Source organism: Rhinoderma darwinii, chromosome 2, assembly GCF_050947455.1.
Source record: "Rhinoderma darwinii isolate aRhiDar2 chromosome 2, aRhiDar2.hap1, whole genome shotgun sequence".
In the NCBI taxonomy this organism is placed as follows: domain Eukaryota; kingdom Metazoa; phylum Chordata; class Amphibia; order Anura; family Rhinodermatidae; genus Rhinoderma; species Rhinoderma darwinii.
The window spans coordinates 433,830,952-433,843,756 of record NC_134688.1 but is presented as its reverse complement, the minus strand read 5'-3'; the positions used below and the strand labels follow the sequence as shown (position 1 = coordinate 433,843,756).

At 43.0% G+C, this 12,805-nt stretch overlaps 1 protein-coding gene across 2 annotated transcripts in view; it reads right to left on the bottom strand.

The window, feature by feature from the left end:
• Nucleotides 1-3,480: 3,480 nt before the first annotated feature.
• Nucleotides 3,481-12,805, bottom strand: part of CMSS1 (cms1 ribosomal small subunit homolog) — a 338,049-nt gene continuing 328,724 nt past the window's right edge. For both annotated transcript variants that reach the window (XM_075854438.1, XM_075854437.1), the window contains 4 exons: nt 11,521-11,581; nt 10,737-10,824; nt 10,009-10,097; nt 3,481-3,683 (listed from right to left, as the gene is read on the bottom strand). In XM_075854438.1, the coding sequence (XP_075710553.1) occupies nt 3,600-3,683; nt 10,009-10,097; nt 10,737-10,824; nt 11,521-11,581 (322 nt within the window). In that variant the 3' untranslated portion in view covers nt 3,481-3,599. The remainder of the gene's footprint in view (nt 3,684-10,008; nt 10,098-10,736; nt 10,825-11,520; nt 11,582-12,805) is intronic.

Below are 12,805 nucleotides of genomic sequence, written 5' to 3'. Positions count from 1 at the left end.
ATAGCCCTTAGGGTATGTTCACACACTAGACTAAAACCGTCTGAAAATACGGAGCTGTTTTCAAGGGAAAACAGCTCCTGATTTTCAGACGTTTTTGAAGCCACTCGCGATTTTCGCTGCGTTTTTTATGGCCGTTTTTGGAGCCGTTTTCTATAGAGTCTACGAAAAACGGCTCCAAAAACGGCCCAAGAAGTGACCTGCACTTCTTTTTCGCGGCCACGTAAAAAAACGGCCTGTCGGAACAGAACGCCGTTTTTCCCATTGAAATCAATGGGCAGATGTTTGGAGGCGTTCTGCTTCCGATTTTTCGGCCGTTTACGGCCGAGTGAACATACCCTTAGGTGGATGGATAGGAGGTCGCCCACTAGCTCTATGTGGATCCGACTGGTAAATTCAATGATCCCGAATGAACGCATAGTCTATATTGACAGGCGATGCCCTAATAAATTCTTCCGGGTATGGACCCTTGGTGTCGATCTGCCCTCGCATCCTATGCCAATGCAGACTTCACCTCTGCTATTAGAGCAGCCACAGTTTAACATTTAGCATGTTACTGGTTTGTAGACCTGCAGAGATTGTGGGGTTATGGACAGAGCGCCTCCTAATTTACCTGGTTACTGTATGATTGAATATCTTGCTTCATGCTGTAGATTGTCTTAGCATCTTGTTGATAACTCTAGACATTTGTCCAAAAATCAGTGATATATAGGTATACGTTTAAATTTATTGAAATACACTTGTTGCTATATAGCTCTCTACCTGTATAAACGTTTAAAATAATTCTTTAATGATAATTTATTAAAATGTAGTAGGGCACAGAGTGCCAAAAGATCCAAATACAGGCGTTGGCAGCCAGATCAAGAATGCACAGTAAGAGGAATGTGAAGTAGACAAACAACATGCACTGATTAAACAGTGCCTGACAAGTCTGATGTATTTTTCAACACCTCTTGAGATGTGCTGGCAAATATTGGTACGATCTGATTGCCACAGATAACAGGCACACTTCCCTACGCGTTTCTGCACCACATTAGGGGAGCGTCCTCAGGGGTATGAATTGCCTGATATTACTCGTATTGATTCACGAGATGCCGGTCAGCTGATATTCAGCTGTTCAAGTCATTTAACGGCGCATACCGACATCAGTGTCTCGTATGCGCCGTTAAATGACTTGAACAGCTGAATATCAGCTGACCGGCATCTCGTGAATCAATACGAGTAATATCAGGCAATTCATACCCCTGAGGACGCTCCCCTAATGTGGTGCAGAAACGCGTAGGGAAGTGTGCCTGTTATCTGTGGCAATCAGATCGTACCAATATTTGCCAGCACATCTCAAGAGGTGTTGAAAAATACATCAGACTTGTCAGGCACTGTTTAATCAGTGCATGTTGTTTGTCTACTTCACATTCCTCTTACTGTGCATTCTTGATCTGGCTGCCAACGCCTGTATTTGGATCTTTTGGCACTCTGTGCCCTACTACATTTTAATAAATTATCATTAAAGAATAACTCTAGACATTGAAGAATTTGGAAAAATATTTTTGGGTTATTTCTACTTTCTTTGGCAACGAGTCTCTCTGTTTCAATCTTTGCTGTCTTCATTTGTCTATTACACAACTTTGAAAATCTCTAAAGATTTTTTATTCTGCTATGTATGAATGTGGTTTTCACTAGTATTGTACAAATAAACCTGCAACAAATCCACCATGTACACCTCCTGACGAAGGTTGCGAAACGCGCGTCGAGGTTTTCGGTGTCCAGGTGCCTTATCACACTCTTATCATGTCCTCCTCAGGTATGCTGAACTATCACCACCATTAACTTTATATTAGTGTGTGTTACCAATCGTATTTTCATCTTTTTCTTACACTGTTTTGAAATAGGATTACTATCCTAAATGGTTATGCCATTTTTTGGATCCTTGATTCCGATTTTAGTAACACACATGGTATTTAATTCATATTTCACCTGAGGATTATATGTATTTTGTGAAGATTGAGTATTACTCATGATCTACGATTTCATATTAGGAGTTACCTGGCTTTCTTTTAATATATTTTAAACGTCTATAGTATATACTTGGGAGGGGGGTTATTTTTGTACTTTCTGTACTGATGTGTAATAAATTGTAAATTTGTTTAATAAAATTGTATTTTGACAAATATAATTGCATGATATCAAGATTTCCTTTTTTGGTTTACTATGTGAATATTGTGGTATCTTGAGTATAATGAACTAGTAAGAAATATATTTATATAGGTTATATAACAAATCCACCATGTCTGAACGTTCCCGTAGAGCCTAAAGTCCCCTGCAAATGCAGCAGCATTGTTGCAGGTTTTCCATCCGGATTTGCGGGTGGAAAATCCTCTGCGGAAGACTATTGCAAGTAAGTGGATTCAATTTAAAAAATATCATTACATGTTGCTGAATGTTTTTCAGACAGAAATGTTTAAATCCGCAGCATGCTCAACGTGTTATGGATGTTCACTGCGGATTGCAACCTTTTCAATGTAGAAGGGGTGAAATCCACAGCGAAATCTACACCTAACACGAGCAGAACACTGCGGAAAATCCGCAACATGTATGGGTAACCTAATTGTATATGGGTTATAGTCTATTGCTGCAGTTACTTGGTGCCAGTTATATGTGGATTGTAATGATCACAAGAACAGCATATATAGCAGGACAGTATTCCTAAAATGATATATTTAGCAGCAAATTCCTCCGTAAATTGATCACCCGTGTGCGATTCATCTACACCGAGGTCAACAATGGCTGGGTGGTCTTCACCGTCTCAATAAACCTCACATTTATTAAGCATACAGTGAAGTGCGGCATGTGACCCTGGGCACACTCAATCCTGTATTACTGCCTTTCATTTATTGCTGATCAGATCTCCTCTTTACAAATAATGTGGTGATGAATGGAAATACTTTAGGGTTTTGCCTGCAGATGCCGCTCATAGTTTGGCACTGTGTCATAGCAAAGACATTTTTTTCTGACAGCTTCTCCACCAAATCATTAAGTTTATATCTGTGGTTACGCAGCTTTTCTGCCATCGCTCTCTCTCACGGCGCTTATTTCAGAAGTGCACCAAACCATACTTTATTTTTACAGATTTGCACAAGTGGGGACCTGGGAATTCTCCGGGTTTAAGAGCTGACCACCAAAATCTAAACACCAAAAGACGAAGTCCTAAATAACTATAAAGTAGAATTCCAACAATGTGTCATGCTCTTGGCGAAGGTTGTGTCCGATTCTTAGCTTTTGTCAGAGCATTGGATGTCTTGACCTGGATATCACCTTTAACATAGACGAGAGTGGTTTAAGGAAGAGCGGCCATGTTTTTCTATTCTTATACACCCCCATTGCATACTGCATTTTGATTTCTATTTAGATGTAGTTTATGAAGACAAAAAAATAACAGATTCTCCAATAACGGATTAGCACATTGTTTAGAAATTAAAGAATCACTGAAAAACAGACATGTTTTATTATTCGTGCATATGGTGAAACAGAGCTTACACAAATATCACTATATAAAACATAAATATGCAGGATAAAAATCTCAGCAATTGCTTACAACACTGGAGCTAAAATAAACCAATCTTCACAGACCCTTCTCGGGCTGCAACTATAAGACCTGAATCCAGGAGTTCCACCATCTCCTTCTTCACCTGCAAGAATAAAGCCCAGGTTATAGGTATCCATGTACATAATCTGAATTTCTGATATATCAGAGCCAGCATTTAATACCAGCACTGTCAGCACTGATTGGACAGAAGAGGGACATGACAAGGGTTAGGGTAAGGCCCCATGCACACGACCGTATTTTTGTCCACCCGTAAATACTGGCATAAATACGGGTCCTTGGTCACACGTATTCGACCCGTATTGCACCAGTATTTACAGACCCGTTTTTGGCTGCAAAATTGCACTGCACTAAATCGGCAGCCCTTCTCTCTATCAGTGCAGGATAGAGAGAAGGGACAGACCTTTCCGTAATAAAAGTAAAAGAAATTCATACTTACCCGGTCGTTGTCTTGGTGACGCGTCCCTCTCTTGACATCCAGTCCGACCTCCCTGGATGACGCAGCAGTCCATTCGACCGCTACAGCCAGTGATTGGCATGCGATTGGCTGCAGCGGTCACATGGGCTGTAACGTCATCCCAGGAGGCTGGACTGGAGGAAGAAGCAGGGAGTTCTGGGTAAGTATGAACATCTTTTTTTTTACAGCCATCTACAGTATATTGTGATCGGAAGTCACTGTCCAGGGTGCTGAAACAGTTACTGACTATCATTTAACTCTTTCAGCACCCTGGACAGTGACTATTTACTGACGTCGCCTAGCAACGCTCCCGCAATTACGGGTGCACACACGTAGTCACCCGTAATTACGGGAGCCCTCATAGACTTCTATGGGCTGCCCGTGCCATAATTACGGCCTGAAATAGGACATGTTCTATCTTTTTCAACGGCACGGGCACCTTCCTGTAAGCATACGGGGAGGTACCCGTGGCCAATAGAAATCTATGGGCCCGTAATTACGGGAGTTTTTACGGTCGTGTGCATGGGGCCTAACACCCAGTTTTAAATTTATTCACATGTTTCCTGGACGAATAACAGAGGAACACATAATGTAGAGTTATATTTAAAGATTCTCTAGAACTTTTAAATACTAGCGATTTTATAGTATTTCCTAAAACAGACATGTCAGGAAAGAACATGGGGTTCTCTCATACTGTGTAGCCTATTTTCTAAGGAAGCTCATTAGATGCTAATAATGAGCTGTATTCTAGAATAAATATATATACACACACATATATATATATATATATATATACAGTGAAGGAAATAAGTATTTGATCCCTTGCTGATTTTGTAAGTTTGCCCACTGTCAAAGACATGAACAGTCTAGAATTTTTAGGCTAGGTTAATTTTACCAGTGAGAGATAGATTATATATAAAAAAAAACTGAAAATCACATAGTCAAAATTATATATATTTATTTGCATTGTGCACAGAGAAATAAGTATTTGATCCCCTACCAACCATTAAGAGTTCAGCCTCCTCCAGACCAGTTACACGCTCCAAATCAACTTGGTGCCTGCATTAAAGACAGCTGTCTTAAATGGTCACCTGTATAAAAGACTCCTGTCCACAGACTCAATTAATCAGTCTGACTCTAACCTCTACAACATGGGCAAGACCAAAGAGCTTTCTAAGGATGTCAGGGACAAGATCATAGACCTGCACAAGGCTGGAATGGGCTACAAAACCATAAGTAAGACGCTGGGTGAGAAGGAGACAACTGTTGGTGCAATAGTAAGAAAGTGGAAGACATACAAAATGACTGTCAATCGACATCGATCTGGGGCTCCATGCAAAATCTCACCTCGTGGGGTATCCTTGATCCTGAGGAAGGTGAGAGCTCAGCCGAAAACTACACGTGGAGAACTTGTTAATGATCTCAAGGCAGCTGGGACCACAGTCACCAAGAAAACCATTGGTAACACATTACGCCATAATGGATTAAAATCCTGCAGTGCCCGCAAGGTCCCCCTGCTCAAGAAGGCACATGTACAGGCCCATCTGAAGTTTGCAAATAAACATCTGGATGATTCTGAGAGTGATTGGGAGAAGGTGCTGTGGTCAGATGAGACTAAAATTGAGCTCTTTGGCATTAACTCAACTCGCCGTGTTTGGAGGAAGAGAAATGCTGCCTATGACCCAAAGAACACCGTCTCCACTGTCAAGCATGGAGGTGGAAACATTATGTTTTGGGGGTGTTTCTCTGCTAAAGGGCACAGGACTACTTCACCGAATCAATGGGAGAATGGATGGAGCCATGTACCGTCAAATACTGAGTGACAACCTCCTTCCCTCCACCAGGACATTAAAAATGGCTTGTGGCTGGGTTTTCCAGCACGACAATGACCCGAAACATACAGCCAAGGCAACAAAGGAGTGGCTCAAAAAGAAGCACATTAAGGTCATGGAGTGGCCTAGCCAGTCTCCAGACCTTAATCCCATTGAAAACTTATGGAGGGAGCTGAATATCCGAGTTGCCAAGCGACAGCCTCGAAATCTTAATGATTTACAGATGATCTGCAAAGAGGAATGGGCCAAAATTCCATCTAACATGTGTGCAAACCTCATCATCAACTACAAAAAACGTCTGACTGTTGTGCTTGCCAACAAGGGTTTTGCCACCAAGTATTAAGTCTTGTTTGCCAAAGGGATCAAATACTTATTTCTCTGTGCACAATGCAAATAAATATATATAATTTTGACAATGTGATTTTCAGTTTTTTTTAAAATATAATCTATCTCTCACTGGTAAAATTAACCTAGCCTAAAAATTCTAGACTGTTCATGTCTTTGACAGTGGGCAAACTTACAAAATCAGCAAGGGATCAAATACTTATTTCCTTCACTGTATATATATATATATATATATATATATATATATATATATATATAAACCTGGCACTCCAAAAACATAAAATTGGCCCATGTGTGCATGTGCATGTGTGCGCGTTAGATAGGGAAATAAGATTGTGAGCCCCATTGGCGACAGGGACTAGGTGTGAATCTGTCTAGGACAAAACCAGATTGAAGTTCTTATATTATTCCCGTACTTGGCTGGTCCGCCAGTTTCCAGATTGTCACCACACTAAATAAAATAATAAAATTGTGCGTCTAAGATAGAGAAATTGGATTTTAAGCCCCATAGTTGTGGAAGACCCGAATAGTGGTGAATCTCGCGAGATCACGCTGTGTGTGCAGTGAAACAAGTTGGGCTGGAACGATGAGAAGTGTATGACGCTGATTGTTCAGCCTCATACACTTCTCTTTACAACGCCCAGTTGGTAAAAAGTTAAAAAATCTGTTATCTACATTAGAGCGCCGATCAGATTATGTAGGTGATAGGGCATTTATAGTGATAGGGCATTTATAATCTGGTGACAGAGCCTCTTTAATGTAGATAAATGTAAAGTTATGCATCTGGGTACCAACAACCTGCATGCATCATATATCCTAGGGGGAGCTATACTGGGGGAGTCAATTGTTTAGAAGGATCTGGGTGTACTTGTAGATCATAAACTAAATAACAGCACGCAATGTCAATCAGCTGCTTCAAAAGCCAGCAAGATATTGTCGTGTACAGGGCCGGCCTTAGGATAGATGGCGCCCAGTGCAAAATGATCTTTCGGCACCCCATCCCTATCATTAAAAATGATGCCCCATAAAAAATGATAATGCCCCTTTAGTGCCCCCATACAGTATAATAATAATATTTAATAATATAATATATTACAACCCCTTCAAGGGGTAATAATTGTGCCCACAGTATTAGGCCCCCTGTAGTACCCCTACACAGAATAATGTCCCCTTAGTGGCCCCCACACAGTATAGTGCCCCCTGTAGATTTTGCCATACAGCCTCCCTGTAGACAGTGCCATAATCCCCCACCTCTTCCTTGTAGATCGTGCCATACAGCCCCCCCCACCTCCCCCTTGTAGACAGTGCCCACAAACAAAAACAAAAATTGTACTCACCTAGGCCCCGTTCCCATGACGAACTGACCTGCTCCACAACGGGATCCTTGCTTAGGCCGGTGTCATCCTGTAGCCTAGTACAGAGTTTCCCAAACTTTTCGGACTCGAGGCAGATCTAAAAAAACTAAAATTTCCTCAGGGCACCCCTACCAAAATTTTTTTGACAAAGACACAAAACAGCTAAAAACAAGCACCACACTCGTAGGGTATGCTCAAACAGCGTTTTTTGTAAGGCAAAAAAAATCTGCCTCAAAATTCCTTCAGGAATTTTGAAGCAGATTTTGTATTGACAGCGTTGTTTGACCTTTTTTAGTTTTTTATTTGCGTTTTTACTTAAGCTGTTGAAGCTAATACAAAAGACGCAGGCAAAAAAGCTCCAAACGGGCACCGCAGGTATTTTCTGCCTCCTATTAATTTCAATTGGAGGTTAGAAGCGGAAACCACTTGAAGACCATCAGCCCCCCACTTACAGATTCCCCCTGTAGGTAGCGCCACACAGCCCCCCGGCAGGGAGCGACTCACAGCCCCCCGGCAGGGAGCGACACACAGCCCCCCGGCAGGGAGCGACACACAGCCCCCCGGCAGGGAGCGACACACAGCCCCCCGGCAGGGAGCGGCACACAGCCTCCCGGCAGGGAGCGACACACAGCCCCCCGGCAGGGAGCGACACACAGCCCCCCGGCAGGGAGCGACTCACAGCCCCCCCGGCAGGGAGCGACACACAGCCCCCCGGCAGGGAGCGACACACAGCCCCCCGGCAGGGAGCGACACACAGCCCCCCGGCAGGGAGCGACACACAGCCCCCCGGCAGGGAGCGACACACAGCCCCCCGGCAGGGAGCGACACACAGCCCCCCGGCAGGGAGCGACACACAGCCCCCCGGCAGGGAGCGACACACAGCCCCCCGGCAGGGAGCGACACACAGCCCCCCGGCAGGGAGCGACACAGCCCCCCGGCAGGGAGCGACACACAGCCCCCCGGTAGGGAGCGACACACAGCCCCCCGGTAGGGAGCGCCACACAGCCCCCTGGCAGGGAGCGCCACACAGCCCCCTGGTATGGAGCGCCACACAGCCCCCCTGGTAGGGAGCGCCACACAGCCCACAGACCCCTTGTAGATTGCACCCCCCTTCCTGTAGATAGCACCACTGTAGATCCCCTTCACGTCTCTGTCCATATATGGATAGTGACATTAGGGGAAACTCCTGAAGCGGAATCCCCATCCACAGTGTTGCCTTCGCTGTGACCGGGGATTCCACTCCAGGAGAAGCTCCTGTTGTCTGTGTTCATTTATGGACAGTGACGTCATTGGCTTCTCCTGGAGTGGAATCCCCGGTCACAGAGTCTGCAAAGCTGTGGACCGGGATTCCGCTGCAGGAGTTTCCCCTGATGTCACTGTCCATATATGGACAGACAGAAAGGAGCGCTCCAGGAGCGGAATCCCCGGCCACACGGGGATTCCGCTCCTTCAGGGAGCCACAGTGGTGCTAGTAGATAGCAGAGCAGGGAGATACCTCCCTGCTCTGCTATAGTGCCGTCGCTACCAATGTAGCAGCGGCTGCTAGCAGCGCCAAAGCCCTCAAGCTCGGTGTCGCCGCTAGCAGCCGCTACAGCGGTAGCAACGGCACTGAGTGAAGAAGCGCCCGGGCGGAAAGGCGACTGAGTCACCGGGCGGTACTGAAACAAGAAGGGGAAGGGAGCCAGGGCAGCGCCCCCTTCCACCTGTTGGAGTGATGAGCCATGTGCGAAGGCACAGGTCGCAACACCCCTAAGGCAGGCCCTGGTCGTGTATTAAAAGAGGCATGGACTCACAGAACAGGGATATACTATTAGCACTTTACAAAGCATTAGTGAGGCCTCATTTAGAATATGTAGTTCAGTTCAGGGCTCCAGTTCATAGAAAGGATGCCCTGTAGTTGGAAAAAAATACAAAGAAGAGCAATGAAGCTAAAAAGGGGCATGGAGAATCTAAGTTATGAGGAAAGATCAATAGAATTAAACCTATTTAGCCTTGAAAAAAAGACGACTAAGGGGGGACATGATTAACTTATATAAATATATGAATGGCACATACAAAAAATATGGTGAAATCCTGTTCCATGTAAAGCCCCCTCAAAAAACAAGGAGGCGACAAGCCTTCTTTACTGTAAGAACTGTGAATCTATGGAATAGTCACCGCAGGAGCTGGTCACAGCAGGGACAGTAGATGGCTTTAAAAAAGGCTTAGATAATTTCCTAGAACAAAAAAATATTAGCTCCTATGTGTAGACATTTTTCCCTTCATATTTCCCATCCCTTGGTTGAACTTGATGGACATGTGTCTTTTTTCAACCGTACTAACTATGTAACTAATACTGGCATGGACTGGTGTGTGTAAAATATGTGAACTGTGCTATAGGTGGCGCTATACATATAACAGGAAAAATAAGGCAGTATTTACCTCTGGTATATCCACCATCCTCCGCAGTTTCTGATCCCTCCAGTTCCAATCTAAAATGAGGTATTTCAAGGACTGCAAGCTGAGCCCATCTATCAGCAGAACAACAGGCAAATGTTACCACATGAATAAATATTTTATGATTTATATAAGGTCAGAAAGGTAACTGGAAGCTCCTGGGCCCCAAAGCAAAATCTGTTACAAGGCCCCCGTCTACCATGTGTCATTTATACTACGGGTGTCCTCTTATGTGGCAAAGTGGCTGTTCGGTTCCATCTGGCACCAGGGCCCAGGTGCGACTGCTACCGCGGCCCCCCCTATAGCTATGGCCCTAATAAGGACATAAGGTACTATATCTGATATGTCCTGAACATGGGAAAAGGGGGAAGAGTGATGAATTAAAGTCTTTTTGTTATATTGTTTTTACTTTTATCACGTAAGTCCCAAGAAAACGTGGTAAGACAGACTTCTCTTTATCCTGAGCAGAAGACCAACATGTAGGACTTTATTATAATAGACCCCGGTGACAATCTAAGATAAAGTAGTGATCATGTGAACAAACATTTCTCTAAAGCTTCTGACAGTAGTCCCATTAAGAAACGCTACAGTCAGCTTCTCCCTGGCCGGAAATGGCTGATAACAGGGAGCAATAGATGGTAATCAACTACTCACCAAATAGTGCTGTTACGAATTTGTAAATCTAATATCATATTGTAAAAATCTCTTCTTACCTTGTTCTATGAGAGCTTTTATCCTCCCCGGAGTTCCTACACCCAGGTGAACGACATTATTTTCCAGCCACTTTATCTGATCTGTAATCTGTAATAAAGTTGGAGAACGTAGAGGTTATTTCAGATCTCTGATCATGCTGGTCATATCATGTATCAATAAAATATATTTTCAGGTTTACAATGATTTTTTTTCTCATGTTAAAGGGGTTGTATGAGATTAGAAAACATTGTTGCTTTATTCCAGAAACGGCGCCACTCTTGTCTATGGACTGTGTCTGGTATTACTCAGCCCCATTCATGTGAATGCTGCAATACCAAACACAACACATTAACAAGAGTGGCGCTGTTTCTGGAATTAAGTTGCCATGATTTATAATCGCATACAACCCCTTTAATTGCTATTAGATCTGAGACCATTTCCTTTCATTCTAATTCATTTAAAGTAAGATGCAAATTCTACTCTTCTTACCATGTGCAATTTTTTTTTAGCCAATCACGTTTTAACAAGAATTGCTTATCTGTCATGTGATTGGCTCAAGTGCTGCACGTAATGAATGGAGCGGGACTCCTCTCTGTCTGGGACTCCTGCGTGTATAATTTACTGTACAGTATGTTGGTAGCAAGGGCTCTGATCTTTTCCATAGATCAATACATAAAATAAAAAGAGACGACCCCTGATACTATGTAGAGAAGCTGTACACTCCCCTCTGATTATTTCATTGGAGAAAAATAGTGACAAGCAGCATAATATATTATAAAAAGGACGACTACAGAATTGAAATACCTTAATATGCTTTGCAAATAATTTCATTATCTTGGTGTCCCCTCTGAACGCATTAACCAGTCTGCAAGAAAAGAAATAAAACATTACAATTAAATATGCAAGATACTATATATATTAGAGACATTCATTCGTATTGTACAATAGTTTATAAAGTGCTGCAGGAGTTATAGCAGAAAAGGTATACAGAAAGCTAGCATGGAAAGTATGGCTCTGTGCAGAACCGGATCAGGGCTGGCAGAGGTCCCTGGGCATAAAAAAAAAATGGTGGGCTCCCCATAACCCACTATTGCAGCCACATATAGGAGTAGTGGTCATGCGTGGCTCTCTCTACTAATGGGTATGGCAGACAGCTAAGCCAGCGACTCCCTTATACTTGAAAAACGGAAGCCACAAGCATTCCTGACCGCCTCTTCACATCTTTTTGAATCGATAGAATTACCAAACGGTCGTCAGAAAGTCTGGGTGGAGTCAATTTCTTATATAATGAATGATCAGTCCAACTTTTTTCCCAATGAAGGTATTTGGAGTGAGAAGTCTTATCTGGACCCCATCACACGTTTATACATAGGCGGATATAAGGTCAATGCATTCTCTCAGGGACCTTATTGAAATCTTATCTCTTCAAACTATACAAATCATAGTTTACAGGGAACTATCAGAATCCTTAAAGGGTATATACACATTTGTAACAATTTTTTTTTTTATTGCATCAATGTATCCGAAATACAAAATTAAGCAACTATGCAATTAGTTAGGATTAGAAATCTCCTACAACTTTTGTCTATACAGCTTCTATGCAGACCTGTGTGTCTGCATGGTTACATACTACAAATAAACCCTTTGCAGTCTGATCCTGCAGTCATGTCACCATTTTCCCTGCCCTCAATTCCTTCTAACCTACTGTCTGTATGTTAAGGACCCATGCACATAAGACAAAACTTCTCAAAATCCACCAAATCCCCTACATAGTGACAAAATCGTAAAAATCTGGCTGCCTGCAGCCACCACTAGAGGGAGCTTACTGCATATGTTATATACATTGAACTCAATTGTACCACAGTATGAATATTGGGCGCCTAAAAGCTTATAGATATGCAGGGGATTTAGAGCTCAGTATCAGAAAAACAAAATAAACAAATAAAATAGTGAGAAACTAATCAGCATGTTCAAGGGTGGACATTCACTTTAAGATAATAAACATTAAAGGCTACATAAACCTTTGAAGTCCATTTTAAAAAATGGAGGGAGCTGAAAATCCAAGTTGCCAAGCGACAGCCTCAAAATC